The sequence below is a fragment of the Taeniopygia guttata genome, chromosome 3 (assembly GCF_048771995.1).
Source record: "Taeniopygia guttata chromosome 3, bTaeGut7.mat, whole genome shotgun sequence".
NCBI classification, from domain to species: Eukaryota; Metazoa; Chordata; class Aves; order Passeriformes; family Estrildidae; genus Taeniopygia; species Taeniopygia guttata.
The window spans coordinates 27846488-27862876 of record NC_133027.1 but is presented as its reverse complement, the minus strand read 5'-3'; the positions used below and the strand labels follow the sequence as shown (position 1 = coordinate 27862876).

The 16389-nt window shown below is 39.6% G+C and overlaps 1 protein-coding gene across 8 annotated transcripts in view; it reads right to left on the bottom strand.

Annotated features, from left to right (window-relative positions):
* PHF3 (PHD finger protein 3) overlaps positions 1-16330 on the bottom strand; it is a 51037-nt gene extending 34707 nt beyond the window's left edge. The window contains exons 1-3 of one of the 8 annotated variants that reach the window (XM_072926494.1): positions 14992-15133; positions 8836-8934; positions 5179-5447 (exon numbers count right to left, since the gene is read on the bottom strand). In XM_072926494.1, the coding sequence (XP_072782595.1) occupies positions 5179-5422 (244 nt within the window). In that variant the 5' untranslated portion in view covers positions 5423-5447; positions 8836-8934; positions 14992-15133. Of the gene's footprint in view, positions 1-5178; positions 5448-8835; positions 8935-14991 lie in introns of those variants that run through there. The other 7 variants (XM_030267373.4, XM_030267376.4, XM_072926495.1 and 4 more) reach the window with 7 other exon arrangements.
* Between the last annotated feature and the right edge of the window lie 59 nt (positions 16331-16389).

The following is a 16389-nucleotide window of genomic DNA, read 5'->3' as shown; positions in this document are numbered from 1 at the left end:
AGTTTGCCACACACAAACAGAAAAAGGCACAAAATAAATATTCTTCAGGCTCTCAGGAAATTTAAATTTCATACAGAAAAGATACTACCTGGGTTATAAAACACTGTGTAGCTGTTTATATGGTCAGCTTGGAAGAAGGAAGGCATAAAGAGGTAAGAAAACTGAGAGAAACAACTGTAGACCAAACTTTGGAGTCTCAAAGTTACATTCAAAATTACTTCAAATGAAGGAGGAAAAATACACGTACATTTGGCTTTAGTCAAAAGAGCCTGAACTGCCTAACACATCCAGGCATCACACCAGATAAAGAAAAGAGTATTTGTAGTCAGAAAAATTGGTTTGGCTTCGAAGATTCAGTACGTAATCATAATTTTAGCAGAGGTAATGCTGCTTTTAACAATACTCATGAAAACACAGGCTAAAACTAGAAAAAGCAGACTGCACTTTAGGGAAACACTTTCCCAGCAGCAATCCAGAGGAATAGGGAAAAAAGGGCAATTAAAAAGACGTCCCTAACACATATTGTACATTTTGTGATTCTTACAGCATCAGTCTCTTTTACCATTTATGGTAAGTACCTGATTTGATAAACATACCCATAAACTAAATTAGTCAAAAGCTTGATTTTAATATGAAATCCAGAAATGTCTCCAGATGATATGCAATTAAAATTCCATTCCCTGCAGTATAACAAACCAAACTACCCCACTAAATGACATTCTGAAAAGCTACACAGTTCGTGATTACCAATTTAATTTACCAAGAATTACCAATTTAGTACAAATGCTAAGTTATTTAGCTCACTGGCATGCAACCAGTATGACCTGCTATGCTCACAGGTGGATAAGCTTCCAGCATGTCTTCCAGCAAGAACAGAACAAAACAGAAAACCTGTCACTAGGGTGCCATTCAAAGTTGCCATAAGTGTGTTGCTCTTAAGAGTTCTGTCATATTCTAAACTTCAGAGTTTCCACTTCTTATCAATGAATTGTTCAATAAGGTAAAAAAGAAAATCAAAACAACCTCAAAAGCATGCTTCCACACCCACTCACACCACTCAAACATTTAAGATGGCCAAGAGCTGTTCTACACAACATAATTTTCTACATTGGCCATGCACAGCTTGCAAGAACAACCACCTGACCAAACCAACAAAAAGAAGCAGAGAAGCACCTAAAACATGATTTGGGACACTTCTGATTGCTTCAAGAATTTGGATTTCATTTATTTCTCAAAAGTTTCATTTTGTCCAATTCTGTTCTTTAACTGGCAAGGAAAGCAGTTATATCAATTTCTACTATCGACACGATGTCTTTCTGCTGACACCTACTTCAGGACAGGAAGAGCCCTCCATACCTGCTAAGCTCCTATGAGTTACAATGAACAAGATGTAGATACTTTGAACCTTGATTAACAGAGGGAAGAGAAATTCTTAACTGTGCTGTAAGACCAGCATTCTCCTTAGTCTAACTCCATAAACCAGCAACCAAACTACATCTTTATAGTTTAGCAGTCACCCTTCACAAACACATTCTAAAAAGATTTCAGCATAATTTGACCTCTATTTAGCTTGTGAGAGTTGTGAGTCATAACTAGTTATGTCTACCTCTGCTCAAAGCCATAACCAGGATCACCCACAAAGAATCTTGTTCCCTTCCCTAAATATGTAATTATTCAATCACAGCTAAAAAGATAACCCCATTCTATTACTCTAACCCTGTTCTGTTACTCAGTGGCAATTATAGAGCAAGCATAGCAAGTTTGGTCTGCTCTATCTTTGGTTTCTGCTGGTCTTTGTCTGACCAACAGTGTCATCTAACTAAAGAAACTATCTTAATCCAGCACAATGTGGATTCAGGCCAAGAGATAAACATGAGACTGCCTTATTGGTACTGATACAGTTCTGCCTATCAATAGATAGGCAACAAACATCCATTGTCATAGTCCTTCTATTTGTCATATACCAGTACTGCTGACTGAGATGCTTGATACAAAAAAGGCACGGACCTGGTGAACTGAGTCCAGAGGAGGCCACAGAAATGATGGAGGGCTGGAACACCTGTCCTTTGAAGAGAGGCTGGGAGAGTTGTTTGGCCTGGAGAATAGGTGGACACCTCACTGCAGCCTTTTAATACTTAAAAGTGGCTTATAAAGAAGAATGTGAACAGACTTTAGTATAGCCTGTAGTGACAGGACAAGGGTAATGGTTTTAAACTACAAGAAGGTAGCTTCAGATTGGATGTAAGGAAGAACTTTTTCTACTATGAGGGTGATGAAACACTGGAAGTGGTTGCCCAGAGAGGTGGTAGATGACCCATGCCTAGGAACTTTCAAGGTCAGGTTGAACAGGGCTCTGAGCAACTTGATCTAGTTGAACATGTCCACTGCAGAGGGGCCGGACTAGATGACCTATAGAGGTCCCCTGCAAATCACATCTTTCTATGATTCTATGCTACTATTCGTGCCAAGAGATGTCGTTATACTTCAACTTACAAAACCCATGTTTTCTGGATAGATGTCTCTGTATTTCTTATAGGTGTGCACTTGAACTGTCTAAAGGACATACGATCAGTTGCTAGCAGTACCCATCCCAAACAGTCAGGTAAGAGGTAACTCACCATAAAAAGAGTGTAGTATTAACAAAAAAACTTAGTTCTTGATGAATGATGTGCTATATAAACCCTAAAACTGAGCAAAACATATTGATGAGTAACAACTTTAGATCAGGCCAGTAAAAATTCCCAACAAAAACTGATGTCCATGTAGCAGTAAGAAAAAGAGCAAGAAGCAAACACACATTCAAAACCAACCACAGAGCAAGCTTTTGAGAACAAAAATACATGATCTCCAAAATAAAGCAAAGAAAATGTCGCAATCTTGAGAAACTAGGCATGTGGGTAAGAAGTAGGCCTGAGTCAAGCCCTTCTCCTATACTCACGTTCACATAAGAAATTTCACACTTACAGAGTTGGGTTAAAGGCATATAAAGAGAGCATTTTGTTTGTTTGAACTCAGCTCAAATCTGCTTTCAAAGAAGTATTAGCGAGCCATGCCTTCTGCCCCTCCATTTTATCTAAAGACCTGATTATCGTTTTAGCTACAACCCCGATTCCTCAGTTTAGGTATTACTACCTTTATCTCTTCAGCTTGCTCACAGCAATCAAACAAGCTGTACCATGAAATCTGCACCACTTTAAAAGTTCTACAAAACAGAATACATTCCAGTTATTCAAGAAACATCAAATATAAAAAATCTGTCCTTTACTGGTCCTGTGAATTAATTTCCATGAGTACTTTGCTCCTTTTAAACTGTTTAATAGTCTAGGCATGGGTTATGCAAAATATAGAATACATTAAAGCAAGTTTTGTCAGGACAGCAGACTACATCAGCAGTGTTAGATCACCAGCCGTGTCAGACAAATCCAATAAATCACAACTATATGAATTTTCAAGGAAAAAAGACAAGCGAAGAAACCACACTTCAAACTGATACTCACTATTCTTAATTAAAAAATTTTAAGCACATACTACAGTCCTACCATGTCAGAAAAAGGACAGTTCTTATCAAGACCTACAAAGAAAAAGCAACAACAAGAAAATTTCATGTTCTTTTGGATACCTACATTAATTCAAAATTACACATTCTAATTTTTTTACTGAAATGTGGCTTTCTTGGTGCTTTCAGATTTAAAAACAAAACATTAAATTAATAAACTGAGCATATCCGCTTTGAATCCCTTAGTCTTCTGATAGTCTGAAACAGTAGCCCCCAAGTAAATGCATTAACCCAATTATTTTTAAGGACTTTAAAAATTATTAGTGATTGTTTACGTATTAATAGTATTAATTATTGCACTGCTGATCACTTTCAGGAGAAATACATGCCAGGAAGCATCTGAAAGTTTCTCCATACCTTCCAAAATATCCAGCTGTACCCTGTGAGCTAATTCAAGGATTTTAAATGTAGTACAGGTTTACTGGAGTATGCACAGGATGCAATATAACAAAAGAATTTGCAAGTGAGGTGGAATTTGGTTTAGTTGTGTACATTATACAGTCTTATGCATATTAAGAGGGATACAATTTTTGTTTGGCAAGTTACAGATAAAAATGCATAGGAGTATAGACTATTGCAGGCACACAAAAGCATTAATGATGGCCTCAAAGATGTTCTTCTAAAGTAGGAAAAAACTGCCAAATCTCTTGTTTTGGCTTGATAGCTCACTTTTTCATTGCTTTAATCAATATAATCTTTGATTTACAGTTTTCCATTATAGAATACCACCTAATTTAGTGAAGGTGAAAATTTAGTCTGTTAGTAACAGTAAAATATATATTATATACGGAAATTATAAAGATTTTCAGAAACAGTCCATAAAACTTACTCAAAAAAATGAAATATTGATATAATCATATAATCTACTGCATTAATCTACTACACTTCTAGTAATGAAGCTAAAAAATTATGCTTTTTAAGCCTCTAGTCAAATAAAGAACACTCCTAAGAATAGAGTATATTTTTGTCTCTATCATCAAGTTCAGTGTAATTATTTCAACTCTTCAAAAATTTTGGGGATTGGGGTATCCTTTTTTTTTTTTTTTTAATCTTCTAAAATTACTCAATACATTCGGAGCTGTTTTTTTTTCTTTAAACTTTGCTCTAAATTGTTCCCAAATCAGGTATTCCAAAGAGTAAAAAAAGACTTTTATTATCATTCTAGAGTCTTGAAGCAAACCAAAGCAAAACACCCAGAATCCAGAAACAGCTCAGTACCAGAAGGCCTAGCACTAACAGAGTAACCCTGAGGTCAGAGCAGTAATTTGTACAACTCCCCTGCTCCTACTTGCTAATCCAGAAATATGGTATTTTTTAAACCAACCAGTGACTTCAGCGGTCAGGCACAGTACCTTCACTAAAAAAATCTTGACTTTCATTGGGAGTAACTGACAGACAAAGCCTAGGATATTTCTAATCCATATAAGGAGCTTTCCTCTATTGTCACTACAGAATTAACAAGACCTGCACATAGTTTACATACCAGGTATGTATGAAGTGCATTGAAAAAGGGCAGCAAGGCGACAGAAATCCCAACTTATTATTTCTACATTATGAAAAAGGGTTGGTACTAGAGTGAAACTGTATTTTAAATTGTAATCTTAAAAAATTGTAAGATTTACCTGTAGAACAAGGCATCTGGAAATTGGGGTCATTGCTATCCAAAACAGGCAAACAGAACTGGGCACTTGCAGATCCTAGCATAGGATCCTTATCGCTGAGCATGTTCTTCAGCGAATCCTCTAAGACATTTTGACTTGTACTAAAATCCTCACAGACTTCATTCTCCAGGTGGGATTCTAGAAATAGGGCATCATCTAATTGTTCAGTAGGAATTAAATGGTTAAATGTATCAACTATATCCATGAAGACTCCTGTGTGTCTTTCAGCCCTATAGAAAGACAAGAAAAATACCATAAGAAAATAAGCTACAAATTGCAAAACACCTAAGACACCAGCAAAATTTTTGGCTCTTGTGTTTTATAAAGAATGCTTAAGGTATTTCAGAATTATAAAAACAAATAAAAAACTGCTTATGGCTTAGTATGGCTCACTGCATAACTAAAAATCAATTCCCTAATTATTTTTAAAAGAAATTCCATGCTAATCTCCTCTATCAGCATCCAAGTGCTGACACTTCTACAGAGTGTGAATAACAAAGGTAACTCAACAACTCCTTTCTAAAATTTGTTTAAATCTTAACCAGCCCAAGCGAGTAGGACAGCAGAGGAGGAGGATATCAAGAACAAATGAAGCTGGGGATAGCAGCACTGTGAGCATGACTGTCCTCTTTTTAAATGTAAAATTGCGAGGTCAGCTTGCACTAACAACAGGGGAGCTGAGAAGGTTCCAGAGTCTGCCATACTACTAATATGGCGTACTACTGAGAACAACTGTGTTTCTGTTCAAAGAGCAACTACCATGTACCTCATAGCAAGTTAGTATTTTTAAACAGCAAGATTTTATCACTACTACTTTTCATCAGTCGATACAGTCAATAAAATTACATAAATTTTATACAAAAATCTTTTATCAATCAAGTACATGAGAATTCAGAGCTGACATCAAAAGGAGGAGCCTTTGAAACTTCAATTTTGAAGAAGTTTAGGTGAACTTCTAGAAGTCTACCTAAGGAATTGTATACAAAGATGACAACTGCATATTACAAGGAATTCTTTATTTTCTAGATCTTCTTTGTAATGCTGCAGAAGTGCAAATACTGAAGCAAAGACTTAACTAATAAATATGCAAAACACTGAAAGTGTTTCGTGTGGAAAGTTTTGCTTTAGCATATACTCAAAGTGGAGAAAGGTAATATAAAAAATATGATCAGACAGGTAAGAAAAATGGAGCTGTGCAGTACTGCCTGGCTTAATCTGCATACAGGTTAGCCTGACAGGCAAATTTTTGGTGCATAAGGCTGTTAAAGTTTTTGGAAACAACAAAAGGACACATATACTTTCCTTCTCCTTCTTTCACCATCCTCCTCCCACATAAGACAATTATTTTTTTAGAATGAACACACTAATTAAAGGAAAATGACAAGTGAGAATTGGAGTCTGCAGTGCTTCAATTACTTTCTAAATGGTTATTCCAGCAACCTGCCACTAAATAAATCCAGTACTTACTCATGCTTAATAGAACATTAAGTATGCTTCCTTAGACACATGAATGGGGCATTTCTGTTTTGGCAATCAACTGGAAATATCCTAGCCAGATACATGTAAGGGCTCTGCTACAATTTCAACCATATTGGTGCATTTTATTTCACAAATTTACAAAAAAGTACAGGTTTTAAGACAAATGGTGTTTCATTTTCTTTGGGTGGGGTTTCTTAGGGTTGTTTTTTTTTTTTTGTCTGTGGGGTTTTGTTGGGTTGTTGGAGTTTTATTTTCAAACTGTTTTTCTTCCTTCTCCCATAGGTCAGCTCAGAAGAAAGCAATGGTCAGGTATACAACTATGTCTCTGCAGAGGATGGTACCTTTCCAATTTGTACACACTAACCACAACAAAGCTGTCTAATACACAAGGTCCTACTGACCAAGCAGCTGGAAAGAAGGAAAGTTTGGCCAAATCACATGCATTTTATAAAGAAATACTAGACTTCAGCAGCAAGTCATAATTTCAAAGCAACCTCACCAAAAAAATTGACTGCTTTTATCAAGCAATGCAGTGCATCTACATATACACCACAGCAACTAGCACCTTTAACAGCCAACATGGTTTCTGAAGTTCCAAATCTGGCAGCAAATGAAGAAGCAAACTAATAGAGGAAGTACTATGCTTCACTGTATAATCTGTATTTATTATTATACCAAGCAGTTACAACAATCTGATACTACACAGGATAGACTACAAGAGATGCAGTAGCTCAAAGATAAGAAAATAATTACAAATGGCCCAATACAGTACTTTAAAGCACCTTACTGACAGGTTTTTTCATATTAGCATTACATGAGCACAAGAGTAACAGCCACAGGACAAAATTATGGTGAATCCTGACATTAAGAAGTATCAATGACACTGCAATAGAACACCTACATAATGTGTGAATGCAAGAAACCTTTTGCATCCAACATTAAAAAGTGGCAGAAGATTTGAAGACACTTAACATATCCCAAGATCTTTTTTTCTGGCTAGGAGAACATTTATATATTTGTTACTCCAACATTTGTTGCTCCCAAAGTAGTTATGACCACTTCATAAAAAGCAATGTTAAGAAGCAAAGTTTGAGAAGAATATTAGCTCTTGCTACAAAAATCCCTCCTGACAGAAATTAACCTCTGTCTTCAGTAATGCGATGAAGAAAAATATTATCTACAGTTTTGTAATAATGGCTGTACCATGCAGCCATTCAAAACACTAAAAGCACTTTTGACAGAAGTAACTTTCAAAACAACTATGCATGCAGTGGCCACAGAAACCTTCAATGAGACCTAAGTAGCTAGCAGAGAAAATTCAAGAGGAATTTTACTGAAAGCTTTATTCCTGGAACATGAGTCTACGATCAAGTATAAGGTCTACCCAAATTTTGCATCAAAAAGTCAGCGGGCTTGTATACCACCACAAAATGTAATCTTAAAGAATTTGTTCTACCATTTTTAAAATACAAAGTTTATGCCAGCAAAATATATAAAATAAAACTTTTGCTTTTCCTAGTTCAAAAAACCACTCACTCTGTGATTATTTTTGTAATTTGAACACTACCAAGCTATTTTAAAAATTATTTAGAACATTACTAGATTAAATATCATAAGAAGTGTAGAATCTGTGGGACTGAGGATGGAAGAAAAATTTCTTTAGCTAGACAGCTGTTAAAAACAGTTGCTGCAAGAAAAAAAAAAATCTTCCAGTGCATAATGTCTTAAGTATATGAATTTTAAATGGTTTATTTTGTAATTAAAACACTTTGAACATAAGCAAATAGCCAAAGGTACAGGTAAAATCACAGTCAAAATTTTCATGCTCACTTATTTCCAAAGATAATCCCAACCCCTCAAAGGAAGAATGCATTACTCCACTAGAACACAGCTGTGTCCTCCACTTGAACCCTAGTGGTCAGTGCCTCGGCCAGGCTCCCAGCAGATGCGCACATAATCTGAAAAGTATTATGCACACAGAGCCAGTGAGGAGTGCTCATAAATTGAGTTAAAGGAGCAAGTTCCAGCCAGGCTCAGTTAAACTTCTCCCATCCACTGGCTCCTGGAGCATCAGAGCATGTACTGAGACTGTTATAGCACAGTAACATACAGGAGGGTCTGGGTAAAAGAGGAGCTCACCATCAAGAAAAGCTTGAAGTATAGAGAGCATTCTCCTCAGTTCACTTAATACATTTCTCTTGGACGTTCGAAAATAATTTGTTTCTATCAGCCTCTCCACTGCAAAAACAGAAGCAACAATTACAGAAGTAACATTGCAACAATTACAAAGTAACTCACCAACCAATATCTGTCATTAAGTGATCCAACACTATAAACAAGCCTCTTAGAAAGCACTACTATGACTTCTAGAATTTGCCCCATATTATGTTTACCATAAAATTTCTTCATGCTCTCAATATAGTTTCCTTTTACAGTCTGAGTCTTTCAGTTTAAAAGAAATAATTTCTTCCACTGTTGAATTAGTTTATTAACCCAAGTATGCCATAATACTGCCTCAAATCCCAGCAAATCTGGTATGAAATAAATATGCAGTAGGATTTGCCACAGCAGATTTTTCTCTTCTCCCCTTTTACCATATTTTCACTACATCTTTAACAGTTCCACATGATTTTATAATTAAAAGGTAAATAGCCAGAATGATCACTTGCTAAGAAAAGAAATTGAGATCTGGAACAAGCATATCCTCCCAAACTAATCTCAGAAGGGATGGAAGACAAGAAACTAGACAAGAGATGTTGTACACCTTTAAGCTTCTTCTTTACTTAGTTTGTCTATGAAAGAGGCAAAGAATTACTTCAGTTCAGTTATATTACTTTCTTAATCACAACACAGAAAAATAATATAGTGGAGCTCTCCAACTGCATCCACATGTTTCAAAAATCTTATCTAAAATCCACTTCAGGCAGGGGTAATCACAATTTGTATTTACCACTAAGCATTCCTTGTGTTTTTCAGCTGATGGACAGGCCAAACATACTCTTGACTGCATTTTAAACTAAGTCATTTTAAACTAAGTCTCCCTTAAACATCAGCATGTGAAAGTGTTTAATTTTTCAATTACATATTTAGATATATGTTAGATACACTTGTCTTGATTTTTTTTTTAATTTATTTTCCTTTACATCCATTTTGTCCATTTTTTACAGTACTCCCACATCATTTATTTTACTAAGCAAATGTTAGGTTTCACTGTAATTACTCTCTTTCCTTCCCTCTCTGGCCAGGGGGTGAATTTAATATATCAGTTTACCTTTTAGACTTGACTTTCATATAGCTTATAGCTATATAGTTTATATTTTAAAGTTAGTAATATAAAATAGAAGCTTCTGTATGTTTAGTAATTGTCAATTTAAATCTGGTTTATGAAAGTCCTCAGCAGTTGGACTTCAAAAAAATAAAATATTTCTACAAAGAAATTTTACCAGAAAAGAACTGCCTGAGATGGGAACAAGGAGAGGCAAAAGCCTAAGGGAACCTAACAAAGAAAAAAAAAAAAAAAAAAACAAAAAAAAAAAACCCCACAACCTTACACTGCATATTTAGGATATTCAAAATCCTAGATATTGAATAGCCTATCTACTTTATTGACCTGCCTGAATAAGTGAGTCTGAAACTGCTGAAGATAGCATAGCAATACTACAATTCCTTCCATTTCACCGAAGTACTTTTCTGAATAATGTCTGTCACTTCCAATTCGCTGAATCTGTCTAGTGCATTTAAAAGCTTTTGTACATCTAGTTATTGACTGGATTATGTGAGAGACATTGCAACGTTCAAAACACATGACAGTCTCTGGACCTTGTGCTTATGCACACCAAATGACCAACAGCAAACACTAGTCATAACAACTCTAACAGACTCCATTAAAAAGATTCATATTATATTTATTTCAAGTAGTAAACTCTGGTAGGAGAATAAACAAAAGGAACAAGTTACTGGGACGATTATCACCTTAGATATCAAAACAAATGGGAAAAGTTGACTCAGCACTGTTACAGAAGAATCAGTAAGTAATAATAACTGACAAAAACTTTTAATCAAAAGAGGGGAACTGCCTCTTAATTGGCATGCTATTAGGTAATAACACAAGCAGCTTAAAGAAAAAAAAACCCTGCTCACACTGTGTGACAACTACTGTACCCAAAAGGAACACTCAAGGTATGAAATGTCTAGCTTTGTTCACTGGAGCTGTGATGTCAGACCACCCCAAGGGCTCACTGATACCTTGACACTTAAAACCCACCTACCAAACGATGTTATTTCAAAGCCCTGATGCACGTTTTACTACCATCCTCCTTCTTCCTCTTACACAAACTTTAAAGTTTAAGCTCGAAAGTACCAAATTGAAAATTAATGCTAAGGTGCCGTGTGCCCATGTTGCCATGATTTAAACACTAGAAGCTGCATGCATTATGGTCATGGATATTACAGCATCAAAAACCAGAACAGAGACCCACTGCCTTCTGTAGCAAGAGATTTTCAAATCCAAACACATCACAGGATTAAAGAGAAAATCAGTATCAGACAGTGCATCAGAGGCAGTGTCAGTAAGAAAGTATCGACTTCGCAACTTTTTGGTTTACAACTCTCACACCAATGTGCTTTCTGCTCAAATCCCATCATCTGGGGCAGTCTTCAAGAATTAAAATTAACTCAGAAAATATTTTTAACACAAGCAATGTGACCTATGAGCATATGAATGACCATCTAGCCACAAAAACATGTTTGGAACTGTTAAAAGAAGACTTCAGCATCCTTTAAAAAAAAAAAAAAAGGCAGACACAATACTTGTATAAAATATGGTTTACTGAGCTTTAATCTTTTAGCATCATCAAACTTGACTCTCTTCAGTCACTTATCTCCCAAAAACCAGAACACTGGCAAAAACCTGCCTAACAGGAACAGGTATGAAAATAAGCTTATTTGTGTCATCAATATTGCTGTAAAGGAGGGCCAGGTACACTTCACTAACAAACTTATACACTGAAACATCAACCCATTAGGTATCCGTATGCCACCTGTTCCCTTATGTAAATCCCCTACTTATTATTTATTAATTTAATCCCTCATTTAAAATTCAAGATCTAGCTTTGAGTGGCATCAAAACAAAGCCCTGCTGAAGACTAAAAGGCAAGAAATATTAATCTGAGCATTTTGTAAATTGTTAAGAAGCTCATCTATACTCCATGTTTACCTCACTCTGAAGTCTTCAGACACCGACACAACTGAATAAACCCCTTGCTACAAAAATCTCAACAGGCATAATAAATAATAATCACCTCCCGAAACCCATCTAGAATCTAAAGTTATGTGCTGCTCCCCTCAATGACAGAGCAGATATCTTACTACTTGCCATCATGGTATTTAAGAGAACAGATAGCTACTTGCTTTGTTAAACCTTCCCTATTCAAAACTCATTCACCAGTCATAACTGTATGTCAGTGTGTACCTCAGTGAACAGAAAAGTAAATTTCAAAAAAACTATTTAATTAGATGACAAAGAAATGCAGAAAGAATAGAGAAACCTTCTCTTGATCATAAAATTTCAAACTGCATAATTGAAAATCATCTTAACAGTTATGTTTTGAACAGTATAACCCCTCCACAAAAGAAAAACTTCTCTCACACTCACTTTATAGCTCAAAGAGGCACACGGTGCTGCACTAAAACTTGTGTTATGTCAAAAAACACCTTCACAGTGTGAAATGTGGAGTTTGTAAATGTAAAATGCAAAGTTTTTACATTGTGAAACATTAAGTACATTGTCTTCCTTTCCTGGGCTGTCCTACCAATGAATACTCCCAATACCGCAAAAACTAGGCATAACCAAAGACCCTACATAATTTTATGAGTCTCTCCATTACAGTATATACCTTGGGAATTTGTAAGCTCACTGCCTGGAGACATGTCACTGAAAAGAAAAAGATGAGGAGAGACTGTATTTCCACCACTACTGCTATTCTCTTTATTCTTATACCCTCAGGTTTCGCAACACTTGTTTCACGTATTTTCAGCTGGAACATAGTAAAAAATCCTAAACTGTGTAACAGGTTACACTGATTATTTGTCAGTCACCAGAGAGAATATTTTCATTTCCAATACCTTTTGAATTTGTCAGTGTCTCTCTCATACAGATACATCGGGAAACACTTATTAGAATTACAGTTTGTTTGCTGGGATTTTTATTAGCAATAGTTAAAAGCTTAATGGCTAAGCCTTGTGAAGTTTTTCATAGAAATATGCCATCCATCACGTAGCTATATTGACACCACTCAGGAGAATGTGACAAGCTGTCTGTATTTTTCACTTTCTGCATCTATAAAATGAACTCTCATACCTCAGTGAACTTTATCATTACTACTTCATATTATTACCTTTCAAAATTATGCCCTTACCATAAGAAAAAGCTTCTAATATCATATGGCTCTCCCCTAAAAGCTTAGATTCAACAATATTTAGGTTGACTAGGAAAAATTAATGGAAAAAATATTAAAACAACTAAAGAAATTAATCAGCTCAACTCTTAGCATAACACAAGTGGTAGAGGTAAGCCTCTTTTTAAGAGAGAGATTGCAGAAGTACAGTAGGTTAGAATTGTTAGAGTTTTTGTTTTCCTTAAAGCACCTTACCACTGTGTTGAATTAGCTCAGCTAGCTGTGTTGAACTAAAATCTAGCCAGCATGGTTTGTAGTTCAGTGCCCTTTCAGTTACAAATGTAAAAGGAACATAAAAACTGAATGACTGAGTAACAGGCAACAACAGCTGAAAAAAATATAGGTGTTCAGAACTCCATATTTATATGCATAATCTTTAAAGCCAACTATAGAATTAAAAGCAGAAGCTACTTGTTACAGAAAAAAAGAAGTTTCATTGTGCATTACATGCACTAAGTGTAAACACCAGCAGAATTATTCCAAGAAATAAAAAAACCCCATGTTTTCAAGGCTGCCTTACATTGTGTCCCAAACCATAACAGATTCATTTATTAAGAAAAACAAACCATGAATTAGTGTTGCTAAAGAGATACCATATGTTTACCATTCTTACATTTAATCCTAAAATATTTCCACTATTTAGCAACGCTAACATTCATTTTGATAAAAGTCAAATGTATAAAAATTACATAATGAATTAACAAGTACATAAAAGACACCACAACTACAATTTGCATGGTATAGCTCCTGTCACCCCCCCATTCCTCTCTTTCCTTACTGGTTCACTCCATAGGCTGTTTTTACTAATTTAAACTATGCCACAGAGCTCTCTTCATCCAAACACTCTCCGCACGGCTCTAACAGGTCTCCCTTGTGCACACCATACAGAATGAACACTCGCAGTCACATGAACGATGCCTCTTCTAAAACCTGAGAGTTATTACGTGCATCCCAGTAGCAAGCAATGAAAGCACTGTCTCAGAAAGAGAACCTCATCCCAGATTAGGATCTGGAAATACCACCAGGCCACTGAATCCCACAGCACTGCTGATGACCACATTTTCTCCCGCACTTCCCACAGTGAGTACTATACACAGGAGTTGAACACAGAAATTGCTGGTGATAGTAAATTTAAAAGACGGGAGGAGGCGCCCGGAACAGGTCAGACCAAGAGCAAGAACAGCAGGGTCTAAATTGGCAATTGTTTCTCTCGTCGGTACGGGACAACAAGGCATCGGCGGCTCAAAGGGTGAGAAGAGGCAAATGTAGAAGGATCGAAACATAGCAACTGCAGGGCATGGACGGCGGTGTGGGAGAGCTCTCAGCAGCAACAAGACTGCGGGCAAGCAGCCTGCGGCAGGGTCCCGCACGGACACGGGGCGGGAGCGGCCGGCGCAGGCAGCGAGGCCGGGGCCAGAGCGCCATGTCAGGGGGCCGGGCCGGGCCGGGCCCCGCGGGCGGCAGCCGCCGCAACAACCGCACCGGGGCCGCGGGGCCGCACCCAGGCAGAGCGAGGCGGCCGGGGGGCACCCCCGGGGAGCGCCCCGAGACCCGCGGCCGGACCGGAGATCGCCTGCGCACAAGAGCCAGCGGCGGCACCGCCTCCGCGCACGGCCCGTGCCGCGGCCCCGCGGTGGAAGCAGCCGCGTCCCGCCGGGCCGTCCCTCGCCACCCGGCCGGGCCTGGCCGGCACAGGCCGCAGCTCTGCCGCCTCAGGCGCGGCCCAGCCCTGCCCGGCCCGGAGAAGGCTGGGGGAGGCCGCGCAGCGCAGCGGGGCTCTCCACCCCCGCTCCCGCCCTCCCCGCCAGCCCGGCCGCTGCCGCAGCCCGCAGTAACTCACCCGCTCCGCCGCCCAGCGCTGCCCCGCGGCCGCGGGGGAAGGGACGCGGCGGCCGCGCCGAAGGAGAGAGGGCGGCGCGCGCAGCTCCGCGGGGGCGCGCGCGCGCGGGCTGCCCCCGCCCAGGTGGTCGCGCCCGGCTCGGCCCGGCCCGGTGACGGCCGCGTGCCCGCTGCCCCGCCGGTGCGCGCCCCCGTGGCGTCCGGCGCGCCGGGCCCGGCCGCTCACGTGACGTCGCTGTTGGAGGGAAGGGACGGGGGCGGAGGGGGCGCGCGCGCTGCGCAGGCGCCGGACGGGAGGGGCCACGACAGGGGCAGAGCCGCGGGAGCCCGGGCCGGGCCGAGCCGAGCTGCGCCGCTGGCCCCGCGCTGGACAGGCTCCGGAGAGGTCCCGTCAGCGCAGCCAGCCCTCGTGGCTGAGCCGGGGTGTCCTGGGTACCCTCGCTGGAGTCGGGGGCCGCAGTACCGAGAGGCGCCCGGTGGTAGCCGCGGGCCCGGCCGTGCGCCTGACGGGCCTGCCTGGGCCCACGGGAGGGCGGAGGGAGGGCGGCCGGCAGGCCCCCGAGTTTTGCCGTAATTCCCTGGCTGAGGACACACATGGTGTGACTGGTGCGTGTGTAATGATGTGGCCTTTTGTCTTCGGAGAGCAGCTGCCGACCCCCTCCTCGGTGCAGGCCGCATTACACAACCTGCTCGTTAATCTGTCCTCTGCGCCGCCGGGCTCGGGCAGATTCCTGCAGCTCCCGATGTGCCAAGGCTCTTCGGTTCCTACATGTGGGGCAGAAAAGTCTCCGCACTCGGTCGGTCCTGGGCAGAGATGTCTCATGCTGCCTGTTGCTGCAGGCGCGTTTTCGCCTTCTCTTTTCCTGGTAACAGTTTCTGTAGGTGCACTGCAGGACCTGTGGCGCACATTGGCACGAATCGACACCTTAGGGGGCTGTCGCGGTGTGTGTTTGTCGGGACATCAGAACCTGGAGTAATTTTGTCTCCACATAATGTTACCAAAGAGCAGGACTGTCTTTCCTGATTTGTGTTACAGCATTAGCTAAATGCAGCATTCGTTACACTGCTTCCAATTCTGATGGGTGCCATAAAGTGCAGTGCAGGCTGGTTCTAAAATATACCAAGTTTACCACCTCCAAAAGAGAAACTGATTTTTAATATTTCTAAGAATCTAATTTGGAATTACCTTATGTATTACTATACTAACGCTGCCTTTACATATTCCTAGTATTTTGTAATGAAGTACAAACAAGATGTAAGGCCAAAAGATAATCATTGTGTTTCCTTTAGTTTCCTTTTTTTTGAGTTCTGTTTTGAGTCTGCGATTGTATTCTCTAGGGCTTTCTGTGGTGCCATGAAGGCTGAAATACCTTAAATGATTCTCTTGCTGCCATCACAC